The sequence below is a fragment of the Micromys minutus genome (genome assembly GCF_963924665.1).
Source record: "Micromys minutus genome assembly, chromosome: 10".
Lineage (NCBI taxonomy): Eukaryota > Metazoa > Chordata > Mammalia > Rodentia > Muridae > Micromys > Micromys minutus.
The window spans coordinates 65,877,816-65,892,473 of NC_137979.1; the positions used below are offsets into that span (position 1 = coordinate 65,877,816).

The 14,658-nt window shown below is 46.0% G+C and overlaps 1 protein-coding gene and 1 pseudogene across 4 annotated transcripts in view; both read right to left on the reverse strand.

Annotated features, from left to right (window-relative positions):
• The window catches only part of CCDC57 (coiled-coil domain containing 57), a 90,620-nt gene that overhangs the window by 25,352 nt on the left and 50,610 nt on the right, over positions 1-14,658 (reverse strand). For 2 of the 3 annotated variants that reach the window (XM_080924211.1, XM_080924210.1), the window contains exons 16-18: positions 9,943-10,064; positions 3,977-4,108; positions 3,436-3,652 (exon numbers count right to left, since the gene is read on the reverse strand). In XM_080924211.1, coding sequence (XP_080780337.1) covers positions 3,436-3,652; positions 3,977-4,108; positions 9,943-10,064 — 471 coding nt within the window. The remainder of the gene's footprint in view (positions 1-3,435; positions 3,653-3,976; positions 4,109-9,942; positions 10,065-14,658) is intronic. The other variant, XM_080924212.1, reaches the window with a different exon arrangement.
• On the reverse strand, positions 7,991-8,469 carry LOC308426451 (low molecular weight phosphotyrosine protein phosphatase-like; annotated as a pseudogene). The gene has a single exon. The product of its transcript is annotated as a low molecular weight phosphotyrosine protein phosphatase-like (transcript).

Genomic DNA, 14,658 nt, shown 5'->3' on the forward strand with positions numbered 1-14,658 from the left:
CATCTTTCTTACTGGGAGCTCCAAGAAGCAGGCTTCTAAGATGGCCTAAGGCACAGGTGAGGACAGCCATGAGACCCATGAAAAGTAGGCATGTGGTTTCTAGGGCAGCATCCCTTCACGGATAAAAATGGACCAGTAGGCGGAGGAGGTGGGACCTTCCCAGCCAACATGGCACGAGCAGAGCTATACGGATGCCAAAGGTCCAACCAGAGGTCTTGTCCTCCTGCTTGTCCTGCAGACTGCTGATGCTCTGGGGGCTTGCACTCTGTGGCAGGACTGGCCAGTGTGTTCCCCTTGGCTCTCCTGACAAGGTGCTCTGCCCCATGCCCCCTTCCCTGGGGTGCTGTGACCTGTGGCTGCATGCATCTTGGCTGGTCTGTGCCACCCTCTACCCCCTCAGCCCACACTCCACTCATCATCACCAAATGTGGCTTCTGCTGCTGTTTCAGCTGCCAGCCAGGGTGCTCCCAGGCTGCACTTGGGGCTATGGACAGCACATGGCCACCAGCTATGACTCTCACTCTCATGCCCAGCTTTCCTGAGAACCTGATGTCAGACACGCTTCTGGGTCCTGTGAGTTTCTGTCTGGCAGGGGTACCAGTTGTTCAAGAGTCAGAAGCTCCCTCAGGGTTAGCTGCACTGTGACTGCGGAGCTATGCGGAAAGTCCGAGTGTGGGGAAGCTTGCCTGTCAGCACTGGCAGCCGGTCTCCCTCTATTCCAGTCAGACTGTGCTGTCCAGGTCAGGACTGCAAGGGTGCATCCGACCTTCACCCCTTCCAGGGCTTCTCTCTGAGTTTGTCTCCCACCCCATCCCTGCACAGGGGAGCTTCTGTTGGCTCCCAATTCTGTGGCCTCTTGGTAGTTGCTTTCTGAGTTGTCCATCCTCATTTCTGCTGAAGCTGTTCAGTCAGGAAGACTCAAGTGGTGATCCTTGTTCCACTGAGACCACTCTTCAAAACCACCAGTGCTCTACACCAGGCAAAACCTGGGAGTTGTGGGAACAGCAGCAGGTTTATATAGTCCTCATGTGAGACAGGGGCAGAGACAGGAGGACTGCCACAAGTTCCAGGCCAGCCAGGGATACAAAGCAAGACCATGATTCAAAAATCAAAATTAAATCAAATCAAAACAAGGGTGACTTCTCCATCTGATCTGTACATAACTCCTGCATCTGTGGGCTGACTACTCCCTCAGTCTTTAATCCATACAGGGTTAAAGACAGAAATACACAGTGAGACACAGTCTCAGAGCAAACAAACAAACCCCAAAACTAACAACAAAAACTCTAAATGTATGTAATACACATAGTTGAAAGAACAATAAAAATAAAATAATTTAAGGTTCTTTCTATACATCTAGCTTAAGAAACAGAATGTTACTACTACTACTGGAAAAATAAATAAAAATAAAAAAAATTTTATTCACACCAGCTGCTTTTGCTGTCGGTCTGGACTCTGTACTGCTCTTCTGCCTTTGAGAGCTGAGATGTCTCAGGGTGTGGGTGAGCCACCATGCCCAGTTTTGACACATGAGTGGCTGCCAGATTGGCTAAGTCTGAGCTTACTGTTGGTGAGGGACAGCTGCTGGTAATGTTGCACAGGTTTCTTTGTTATTGAATGCATTTCCACCCTCTTTGCTGCCTGTGTTGCCTCTCAGTTCCCTGTGCTGAGTCACAACAGTCTGTCCACTGCTACAACCCTCAAAAGGTTTGCACTGGGGCTGGAAAGATGGCTCAGCTGTTCAGTGCTTTTCCAGGTTCAGTTCCCAGGACTCACACTGGGCATCTTACAACAACCTCCTTGTAACTCCAGCTCCAGGGGTATCCAATCCTCTGGTCTCCTTGGGAACCTGCATTTCCAGGGAGGTACCCACCTGCCTTTGGTGCCAGCAGTCTTGTAACTTCCTGGGTGTGGGTCTTATTGTTCTGAGACCATGTAGGGATATTTTGTAATAAATCCTGGAGGTCTTGCCTTCTGTTCCCAGTGCCCGCCCCTATCTCCCCCTTCTTTTTCTTCACTGTGCTGGGAAGAACTTGGGAACTGGCACTGTTGCTAGTGAGCTGCTTTCCCTGTATTAAGTTGTACTCAGTGCTGCTTGGTCCTTCTTTAATTCTTTCTTGAGCCTACTTTCCTGTTGTTATCCAATTCCTTGTTTTTGTTTCTTGAAATGGAACCTCACTGTGGAACCTTGGCTTTGTAGACCAGGCTAGCCTTGAACTTTCAGACATCTGCCTGTCTCTGCCTCTTTTTTTCCACTGTGTGTTTGTTTTTTGTTTTAGTTTTTAATGGTTTTTGTATTTAATTTTTCCCCTTTAATGTGAAAGTGGTTAACAAGCATGGGCAGGTGAGGATGTAGCTTAGTTGTTTTGTTTTCCAAGACAGGGTTTCTCTGTGTAACCTTGGTTATCCTGGAACTCACTCTGTAGTCCAGGCTGACCTCCAACTCCAGAGATCTGTCTGCCTCTACCTCCTGAGCGCTGGAATTAAAGGCATGTGCCACCATCACTACTGCCTGGCAACAGTAATGTGGGGGGGGGGGCGGACTTCTCCTCCTCCTCCTCCTTTCTTCTTCCTCCTCCTCCTCTTCTACTTCTTTGACACAGGATTTTGCTATGTGCCCAGGGAGGTACTGAATTTCTGAATCCAAGGAGTTGATCCTCTTGTCTCAGTGCTTTGAGTAACTGGGACCAGAGGCATGTGCTCATGCTCATGTTAGAACTGTCTCATTTTACATAAAATACATGCTAATAAGCATGTTCACGGGTACTCACCGTCGTCTTATTTGTAATGACAAAGGACTAGAAATCCTAATACCAAGTGATGGAGAATAGCAGCTGTGCACTGTGACCACACAGCACACTCAATGTATCTGCTGTAATCTCCGCCCCCTTCGACACAGTGTTTCTCTATGTAGTTCTGGATCCTGGAACTCAGTAAATAGACCAGGCTGGCCCTGAACTCACTTGCTCATCTGCTTCTGCCTCTTGAGTACTGGGGTTAAACAAGTGCATCATAGTGCCAGGTATTGTTTGTTTTGTCTGGCTCTGGTTTTAAATCAGTGTTTCTTCTTCCCCTTCTTGCTCAGTGTCATCTCAAACAGTTCCTCCAAAGTGAGTCCTTGGGAGAGATTTTACTAGGAATTTCACTTTGACTATCACTGGCTCTTCTAGAGAAGCAGGCCATCCACCCAGTATTCATCCTAACGAGCCCTGGGGGACACTGTGAATGATATGGTTTCTGATATACAGGGCTCTGTGATACAAGGCATGGGACACTGGCTTCATAAAGAACTAAGATACATGGGCCCAGGAGATCAAAATGGTAGAGAAAATGCAATACACAACCTCCTGTCACTTTAGAACATCACAGCCACCCTGTCCCCATCCCTGAGGCACTCTACCCTGTTGGTAGCAGTCAGGCAGGTAGCTCTCCTACCTGCAGCAGAGTTATCCTGTGAGGGGACACCCGAAGGGCTGGATCCCAGGTCTAGCAGCCTCCAGGTATCTTGGAGGGAACTGCTGGCCAATGAAGATGATCTGTGGGTATGGTGGTCACTTTCTTCAGGAACTTCTTGAACCTGTGGTGGCTTTGGAGTTCTGTTTTCTTTCTGATAAACTGACTTCCAAGTCTCTGTGGGGATTCTGTGTTGCTTCTGGGGAAGTTAAGAGGTAGTTATGGTCCATAGCTACCCTCTTTCCACCCTTGAGATGCTTGTATCTCTCCCTCCCACTCCCATCAGGATAAAGGGCCCAGGATAAAAAAGGAGTGCTCCGGGGACAGAGTGTGGAGACAGCCCTGAGAGCTGAGGCTCCTGTTGGAGTGTGACAGTCTGTGTGTGTGTGTGTGTGTGTGTGTGTGTGTGTGTGTGTGGACATCTAGCTGAGTTATACCCCAGTACCCACAGAATCCTATGGCTACACTCCAACTCCCATATGCACCCCCAGAGACCACTGCACCCCAGGACCTGGCTATATACCTGTGCAGGCCTTGATGCCATTCCTGCTTTGTGGCCTTGTGCAGTGTTGTTTTTGCTGACCACTTGTGCTGAGTGGGATTGATTCTTCCCTGCATATTCAGAAACACATTTTCTCTTGGTGAGCCTGGGGTCCTGTCATGGAAAGTTAAGAGAGATTTAGGACCTGGTCATTGGTGTCAGCTCTCCCACAAGATTAGAAAGAGAGCTCCCCAAATCCTAGGATGGGGGCTCTGCATTTGCTGTTAGCCTTTAAACAAAGGACATGCTTGTTTTGCTACAAATTCAGCCATCTTCTTCCAGTTGGCCTAGGTGGTTCTCATAATCCTCTGGGGAAGGAAGCTATGAATTTCAAGCACAAGTCTCTTCCCCAAGAGCAGGGCAGTCCTGCATGGCTCTCAGGCTGGTCCCTACCTGGGCCACTCTGCCCGTCATACAGTTTGAACGCTTAGTCCCATCATGCTCTGCAGAGAAGTGAATGGAAAGGGAGGCAGGGGACTTCAAAGAGAACACTAAAGGGCTTGAAAGGAAACAAGGAAACAGGAAGGAAAAAACAGCTGGGCGTGTGCCAAACTCAGAGCATTGGGTGGGACAAGGCGCCAACCCTCTGGCAGTCCTCTAGGGCACACAGTAGTGAGCACACCCGGCTCATGGTCTTTTCTGTGCACCCCTCCCCCAACACCCAGACAAGGTTTCTCTGTAGCTTTGGAAGTCCTAGAACTCTCTCTGTAGACCAGGCTGGCCTTGAACTCACAGAGATCCTTGTGCCTCCTGAGTGCTGGGATTAAAGGTGCGCACCACCACGGCCCAGCTCTTTCTACTTCTTACATGGCAGGTAGAATTACTACTAGAAATAAACATAAATTAAAAAAAAAGAATAAAAAGATGACCATATATATTCTTGTTTAGTTTTGTGAGATTAGAGATTAAAGGCATATGCCACCACCACCTGGCTGTTTTATATTTTTACGACTATAGGTGTTCTGGCTGTGTATTCTGTGCATACCTGCTGCCTACAGAGGTCAGAAAGCGGCTTGGGATCCCGTGACTGGAGTTGCAGACAGTGTGAGCTGCCATGTGGCTGCCGGGAATCAAACCATCTCCAGCTGTTTTGTTTCTTTTGTTTGTGTTTAAGGCAGGGCTTCTGCACAGCCCAAGTTGGTCTTAAACTCTGTCCTCTTCCCTCAGTCTCCAGCCTTTCTTTTCTAGAGTTTTAAGTTATTTCAGTAGATGGAATAACAGTGGTGCTTTTGTTGTTTGGGAAAAATTAAGTTTAACAAGAATATTTACTGTACTAGGAAGGAGTAGTCAGATGTCAGGCATGCTTACTGCAATGGACAGCAGACTTGTTTACTTGGTATGGAAAGGTCTCTCCTGACAAAACAACGACTAGTACAAGGGACTGAAAATTCCCAAGCAGTTAGAGGTGAAACCTCCCCAGACTGGAGCTGGGTCAGGAGCTGAAGCGCTCTGCACTGTGAGTGCAGCATTTCTGTGTGGGGCCATGGAGGGGGGGTGGAGGGAGAGGGTGGGGCATGAGCAGGGAAGCCCACTCTCCAGTAGTGCAGAGCTGCCACTCTGAACAAACGGGGTTCCTCTCCAGACTCAGCCATGCTTGGAAATGCTTCCTTCAGACTCCCTTTGTGAGGAGAGTGGTCCACTGGGGAAACACCTGGACCTGCCCTACACGCTTTGGCCAACCCTGCTCAGTTTCCTCTCTGAGGAACAAGTGGCCTACCAAGGCGCCTCCGCTGTTCCTTCCACGCCTGCTTCCTGGGTGGCCTTGCCCCTGTGCCTGACTTGCTCTTCTTGGTGTGTGCTTCACATGTGGTCTGGAGTGCAGGTGTGAATGGAGGAGGAAGGGATACCTTGGCCCCTCTTCCCTACCCAGCTGCTCAGGCCTAAGCTTTGATGTTCTTTCTCAGTGTCCACATTTCAGCCCTGCTCTGCCTCCACCACAGCCTCAGTGGGCCTCACCAGTGATGGTCAGCATGCTGCTCTCTGGCCCAAAGCCTGCTGTTCCCACCTGGCTAGGAATACATTTAGAATTTACATCACTCCAAGGTAAAACATCTCTACATGGCTTTCTTTTCTTTTAACTTATTTTAACTAAACTCAAAAGGCAAATTCTTTTGGGAGACTATATTTGCAGTTATCCAACAAATATAAATCTACTGAGATTCCAAAAACAATCCCATAGACCTAAAGAAGTGGATCACTAGTAGCTTAAACCCTGCGTTCAGCTGGCCCAGAGTGGTGACCTGAAATCCTCACATTTTAGGAACTTGGGCAGGAAGACTGTAAGACTCTCAAAAACCAAATAACTCTGCTACATACACATCTGGCTCCAGGGCACAAGCTTGCTATGTTTCATCGGTCAATGGTGGAAATTACTAGTTGTATTGAAACTTGTGGGAAGAAAGAGCAATATGAACATTCCCGTGGCAGAAGCATGCTACCTCAGCGCTCAGGGAGGCAGGTCCACTACCTCAGCTCAAATTCTGAGTGAGCAGCCCCAGACACTGGACTACCTGGAGATTCATATCTTGCAAGTCATGAATGTTTTGGGTAAAACCTGAGGAGAGATCATCTTGTGGTTTGTTTAAGACAGGGTTTCACCGTGCAGCCTTGGATGGAGTTCATCAGGCTGGACTCAAACTCAGAGATCTGCCTGCCTCTGCTTCCTAATCTGGGATGAGGAGAAGGCACTTCTCTGAGTGATGGAAAATCTAATCAAGTCAAAGGAATAACACAGCTGGAGTTGACATTGTGCCGTTGGGATGAAGCACAGGGCCTTGTGCACACTAAACTTGTGCTCTACCTCTGAGCTATGCCCCAAGCCTTGGCCATAGCCACCATGCCAGGCCACAGAGATCTAAAAACTAGGTGTGACGGAGCAGGCCCTTAATCCCAACACTTGGAAGGTAAAGGCAGATAATCATGAGGCAAGCCTGGTCTGCATTGTTCTAGGCCTTTCATAGCTTCAATGAAACTTTTTCTCAAAAAAATTGCCACATACACACACACACAGAATATTTACATTAGTTTTTATTTTACTGAATGCCACAGTTAAAATAATTTGTATTTTTAAAAAGGATTCTTGAACTTCTGGTGTTTACATTTTTTGTTTTTCTTTATTTCTTCTTCTTCTTTTTTTTTTTTGTATCTTACTTGTATTTGATAACGTCCCAGTTTAATTCACAATCCTTACTGACATACATATAAATTTGAGGTCCCTTTTCTGAAAATACACTAAAATTATTTATGCTTGCCTGTCACTGTGTATGTTGATAGAGAACACTTAAAAACTCATACCACTATTTAAGCACACTTATTTGTTTAAAGCAAAGTGGCTCAAATAGAAACAAAGCTCAAAAAACTACACAAAAACCAAGTAAGATTAAAGTTGTTAATTTTACCTATCTGTGGGTCCCATCTTCTATTATTTTTATTTCTTTTTCAGACAGATTGTCACTATATAGCCCAGGAAGGCCTGCTGGAGTTCCCGGCCCATCATCACATCCAGCTTCTCCCTCTCAAATACTGATACCCTCAGAGTTTAAACAATTCTAATGTTAAATGAAAGGCTGCCCTGGGTAGAGATATTGTCACAATAAGAGTCTAGAATAGAGAGGTACAAGGCAAGCAGACAGCACCACTGGGTGCTGGCCATGCGCTCCAGTTAGATCAGGCTACCCAGGTTTGCTGGGCTCAGAGGTTGACCCAGACCTTGTAGGTCATTCTTACGTTATTGGGTTTTCTTTTGTTCCATATTTGCTGTTCCACTATTTTGTAATTATGGCAAGATTTAGTTAGTCTAAGAATGCTTAACCACACCTCAAACTGTCCGATTCAAATGTTTTTATCCTTCTGAACATATGCCTAATTTCTACCTACAATTATTTTAAAGATATACAGTAAGTCAGCTGAAAAGAGAGGTGGGGGATGGGACTGCCACCACCCTTGGGCATGGCAGAGGTGAATAGGCAGTTGCTCAATGGTGGTGGGCAGGACCAGCTACTGAGTCTTCTCCAGGAAGGCCTGGCAGCACCTAAGGTATTGCTGATACACCACCTCGAAGTCAGAGTCATTGCCATAATAGGGATCTTCAATAATGAGCTGTTTCTGTGGATCATGGCTCCCAAGTAGCTCAATTTTAGCTTTGCAGTTTTTAACTTGATTACTTTTTCTATTTAAATCTCTCAGATTGCTTTCATCCATACATATTATATAATCGAATGTAGCAAAGTCTTCTCTTGTAATAATCTGTCTTGCCTTATGGGCTGTGCTAATGCCATGATTTCTTATTCAGCTGACGGCTTTTGGGTCTGGGGGCCCACCCACGTTTCAATAGGAAATGGCGCTGCTGTCAATGGCTCAGTTATCTGAACCTTTTCATCGGTGACCAATTTTCTGAACACTGCTTCTGCAATGGGTGACCAGCAAATGTTACCGAGACACATGAACAGCACCGACTTGGACTCAACCTCTGCCATGTTTCAGTGCTGACCCTGGCGCCCAGAAACCTCGTAGGAATGTGGAGCATGCGCACTACCCCTTGTTTTGTTTTTCAATACAAGGTTTCTGGTTTCTCGGTGTGATAAGCCCTGGCTGCCCTGGACAGAGATCCACCTGCTTCTGCTCCCAAATGCTGGGATTAAAGTCATGTGCTACCACTACTGCCTGGCTTTAAAGTGATTTAAATGTTTAAAGATCATTTTAAATGTTGGAGTATATATTATATTGCGATGATATTAACATGAGCAGAGCTCAGGGACACACAGCACAACTTAATCCTAATCCACAGCCCTGTCTTTTAGCTGCACAGAACATCGGAGGAACACATTAACTTAACAGGCAGGAAACAAGAAAGAAAAGGGGTGGATTAATATTGGCTAGAGTCATGTGGCGAGGGGGATTTCAATGGAGGAAATGCCCACTTCAGATGGCCTACAGCAAGTCTGTGGGGGCATTTTCTTTATTAATGACTAAAGTGAGAATGCCCTACCCTTCCCACCGTGGATGGGGCCACTCTTGGGCAAGTGGTCCTGGACTGGATAAGACAGCAAGTGAATGGCTGGAGGGATGACTCAACAGCTAAAAGCACAAGCTGCTCTTCCAGAGGACCCAGGTTTGATTTCTAGGACCTACATGGTAGCTAACAACCCTCTGTGATTTTAGTTTCAAGGGATCTAATGTCTTTCCTGGTCTACCAGACATGCACACAGAGCAAAAACAAACATGCAAGCAAAACACCAATGCACATAAAATACGAATAAATTAAGAAAAGAAAACAAAAACTAACTTATCAAAAGCCACGAGAAGCAGGCCAGTAAGCAGAGTTCCTCCATGGCCTGTGCTTTGGTTCCCACCCTGTTTCTCCTTCACAATGAACCATGACTGGGATGCATAAGCCAATTAAGCCTTTTCCTTGCCACTCTGCTTTGGTTCTGGGGTTTTGTCACAGCAGTGGGAAGTAAGTTGAGACAGATCCCCTGGAGCTACAGTTAGTTACAGTTACTGTGAGCTCCTGAGACAAACTCAGTTCTTCTGGAAGAGCAACAAGTCCTCTTAACTACTGCGTCATCTCTCCAGCTCCAAGACATTTTTATTAAAGATACAAATCCTAAAATTTATATTGGTAAAGATAAAAAATGTAATACCCATATGGGCAAAGCTAGTAAACCATATGTATAATTAGTTACTTAAAGCCATAAATAAATCCAGGAAGCCAGCATGGTAGGGCACTTGTGTAATTCCTACACTTAGGACTCAGGGTTCACACTAGGCTCACATAGTGAGGCTCTGTCTCCAAAACTCAAGACAAATTAAGAAGGCAAGAGCGAGTATGGTGTGGCAGCACCACAATGGATGCTGAGACGAGAGGTTTTTCTTGTTGTCTTCTACTGAAAACCTAGACTCCAGGCACTTAGGAAAAGTTAACACAGATCTCTTGATGAAGAAGTTACCTGAGTTGTTGAGTGGGGCTGCAACTGTCCCAAAGGTGGGCCACAATCCAAAGGTCTCTCAGGCACCTCCTGGGGGTCCTGGGGTTCAGAGGTGGGAGGACCTGGGCAAGGAGTCAGTTTCCCTGGAAACAGGATCAGGAAAGGGTTGGTTCCCCATGTACATCATAAAGGATTTCTTGAACACAAGAACACCAGGTTAAGCTGGGCAGTGGTCATGAACACCTTTAATTCTAGCACTTGGGAGGCAGAGTCAGAAGGAGTTCAAGGCCAGCCTGGTCTACAGAGAATTTCAGGGCTATGCAGAGAAACCCTGTCTCAGAAAACAAGGTGGGTGGGCTAGGGACAGGAACAACAAACTATTTTTCAAAATCAAAGAAATTTTTACTTTAAAGAAGGAATTTGGTGACAGAGGTCAGGTGTGAATTGTGACACACAGAGCCCTAGCAGAGCCCAGGGACACACAGCACTACTTCCCAGCAAATCCTAACCTATAACCCTAACCCTCAGACACTAATACAGGCCTCAGAGCTGCTCATTAAGCATGCACAACCCCACACCCCACCATACATACACCAGACACCATCCCACACACATTGATGTGCTTATAAAAAGATAAGGGGTGATATGTTCTATGGAGGTGTGGTGAGATATGGGGAGGAGATGCCTCAGTAGGCTCATGAGGGTAGTAGCGGGAGAGGGGGGAGAGAGAAGAGACGTAGAGGCTGGCCATGAGCATGTGAAGAGAGAGGGGGGAGGGAAATGGGAGGACAGAGCAGGGGCAGGAGGGCAAAAGCAAGAGAGCAAGAGGGAGAGGGGGGACAAGCAGCCCTTTTTATAGTGTCAGGCATACTTGGCTGTTACCAGGTAACTGTGGGGCGGAGCTTAGAATGCTAACACACATAATACACACACGCACACCACACACTATATCGCATCACACTACACCCACACACATCAACACACACGCACACACACATGCACGCACCCCCCCCCACATACACACCCCACACACATAAAACACTCACACACTGAGTCCCTAATGCTCTGGATATTCCAGTGTTCTAGGATGAGGCCAACATGGACAACACAGCAAAGCCCCATTTTAAAAAGGGGTTGGGGGCTGGGACTGGAGAGATAGCTCAACTGTTTGAAGGGTATGTTGCTCTTAAGGAGGTCCTTGTTCAGTCCCCAGCACCCACACAATGGTTCTCAAATATCTAAAACTCTAGTTCCTGGAGATTTAACACCCTCTTTTGGTCTCCTTAGGAACCAGACACATATATGGTACATATTCGAACACACAGCCAAAACACTTATACATATAAAATAAATAAACCTAAAATAAAAATAAAAAACAGGGAAAATATATGTGCATAAACTTAAAAGTTATGGATGTAATAAATACTTCTGTACTCTTTCACTGAGGAATGATTTTGAAATCAAATAAGTATTCCCTAACTTGTTTTAAGTTAATCTAAACATCTTGGAGTTGTTTGTTTAAACAGGTCTAACTCTGTAGGCAGGGTGGACGAGAACTGTCTCTCTCTAGCTGCAGACTCCCAAGTGCTATGACACCCATCTGACATAAAGATGAAAATGATGAAGATGGTAAGCATGATCTGAGACCACTGTGTAGCCCTGGCTTGTCTGGAACTCTCTCTGTATAGATCATGCTGGCCTCAGACTCATCACCATAGGACCGCCCACTTGTATATCTGCAGAACTCGGCCTTGCAGAGGCATGGCTATCCTGTATGGATAAGGCCTGAAATGGTCTGGGACATTGTTTCCCACAGTCTGCAGTTAAGTGGTTCTCTTTGCTAGGGGCAGGACTCTTGCTTTCACTGGTAAGTTTGGGTGGCCTGTCAGCCAGGGAGCTTCCGCTTCAATCAAGAGTGGGTGGGAACTTTGGCTTGGAGCACTCAATGGAGCACTTTGAGTGCATGGACTCAGTCTTCCCAGTTCTAATTGAGAAATAAAATGGAATGAGAAAGGAATTTGTTATGTTCGACTGAGGACTGGGAGGGGTGGCAGCTTTCCTGAGGTTTCGAATGGGTCACAGCATGTCTTACTCCTCACTGTCCAATGAAGAACAAAATTTAAACCCAGGCTCATGGCCACACCTGTGTGAGAGCCATGCTTTCCTCCTGGAATGATCTAACCGTGGACACTGTCAGATAGCAAAGGATGCTGGGTGAGCCGTGATAAAGTGTAAAGTCTCAAGAACAAGAACAACTCAGCACAAGAACAAAATGCAGAGGGATAGGGAAGAGCAGGTAGAAGGCCAGAATGGAAAGGTTCTAAAGCACCGAAACTGGCAACCTGAGGAGCAGAAGGCAATTCAGAAGGGAGGTAAGTATGTTTTATTCAGTTGTTCAACAGCAGAAAATAAAAAAACAGAAGCCGGGGTTGGAGAGATGGCTCAGTGGTTAAGAGCACTGACTGCCCTTCCAAAGGTCCTGAGTTCAAATCCCAGCAACCACATGGTGGCTCACAACCATCTGTAATGAGATCTGATGCCCTCTTCTGGTGTGTCTGAAGACAGCTACAGTGTGCTTATATATAACAAATAAATAAATCTTAAAAAAAAAAAAAAAAGCCAGCCTGCATATTAAAGTAAAAAAATAATCAAAAGGGATTTTGAGAATCTCTTCTAGATAATTCAGGGGTGAAGTAGAGCCCCGAGCCAACAAGACTGTGTGTTTTGAGATTGGCTTTTTGGTAACTGTCCTGTATGTTTCTAGGACATGTTTAAATTCATAGTCACATGGGAATTTACACCCTAAAACATGCAATGGCAAGCTAAGCATGGCGGCACACACCTTTAATTTCAGCACCAGGAACATAGAGGCAGGCAGATCCCTGAGTTTGAGGCCAGCCTGGTGTACAGAGCAAATTCAATGACAGCCAGGGCTACACAGAAACCCTGTCTAAAGCAAAGCAAAGCAAAACAAAACAACAGAAGCCATGCAATAGCCGAACATGAGGGAATCAAGTAAAAGGCTAGACAATGAAGACACCAGGGAGAGAACAATCAACTCAACTCAAGGAAAGGAGCAGAGATGAGGTGCTGACTGAGAGCCCCCAGGACTAATCGAGCCACTTTAGAAGCCTCAGAAAAACAAGAGGAACAGATCCGCACACACATACAAAGACACACCACACACACAACAGACACAGAGACATAGACACAATACTCATCTACACAGACACACAATACACACCACATACACCTGTCATGGAGGCATACCCAAGGACCAGAAGGAAACAGGAAGCAGCATTTAAAGGACTAGGAGTTGGATTTTATGTGTGGAAAAGCATGCATCTGTGAACTTGTGAACTCTGAGTCCCAAGGTCGATGTCAGAGATTATTCTCTATTGCCCTTCACCTTTTATTTTTTGAGGCAGCATCTTTCAGTCACACCAGAGCTCACTGATGTGCTAACTTCCCTAGCTGGCTTATTCTGGGGATCCCTGTCTCCAGCTACTATATCCACTGGAATTTGGGGACTCAACTTCCAGTCCCCTTGTTTATATATCGATACTTAACCACAGAGCCACCTTCCCAGTCCCTCTGGCTAGGTTTTCAAGAATATGAAAAACAAAACGGTGTATCACATGGACTTTTAATCAGGACAAATCAAATTGCCCCAACTGGACACAACAACATAATGGGAAGACAGCAGATCAGAAGTGGCCGGTGTATAGAGCAGACCCTTCACCAGGAGCCAAGACCAGACCTCAAGATGACATACCTATTAACCCAGCATGTGGGGAGTCTGAGGCAGAGGGATTTTGATTTAGGCCAGCCTGAGTGAGATGAGACCCTGGCTCAAACACACACACACACACACACACACACACACACACACACAGTGGTGTACCTCCAGCTTAGCCAGATTTCTAGGCAGTGGCTAAACTAGGGTTTCTCTGCTCTCAAGCTCTGGCTAAAGAAACAGCTAAAAGACAAACAAAAGCCCCCACCTCAGAGAATGAAATGTAAGGTAGGTTTCCTCAGCTGCCTTTTGTGGAGTCTAAAGAGGCCAAGTGTGGAGGAGGACTGCTCCCAGAGCCCAGGACAATGACATGGCTTCATAATAGTGTAATAAACTGCTTTGTAAGGTGAAAATTTGTACTAAAGCTATTTCTTCTTCTTCTCTTTTTTTTTCTTCTTCTTTTTTTCTGGAGCTGAGGACTAAACCCAGGGCCTTATGCTTGCTAGGCAAGTGCTCTACCACTGAGCTAAATCCCCAACCCAAGCTATTTCTTATGATGAGTGATTTCTACATCAGGTTTTTGGATGTGCATGTCACTGTAATTACCAGGTATGGGCACCTGACAGCTCAGGCACATATACTCAGAAGGAAAAACCACCAACTGAGGTCCCCAGTTACCTTCTTTTTTACTTTTTGACTGTGGTTGGTCTTGAATTCATGATCTTGCCTGCGCCTTCTGAGTGCTGGGATCATAGGTGGGTATCACTACCTCCAGCATGGCAGGTTTTCCTCAAATCATTCATAGATGGATCAAATTCTCCTCAGCAGGGCTGGGGATGTGGCTCAGTAGTAGAGAACTTGACTGGAATGCACAAGGCCCTGGGTTTGATACCTAGTATATAAATCAGAGTATAATAATATAATAAAATGGGGAAATATATAATAATAAATGGGAGAAAACCCTTCAAAAAGGAAGGCTATATGAAGTAAAACAATGAATA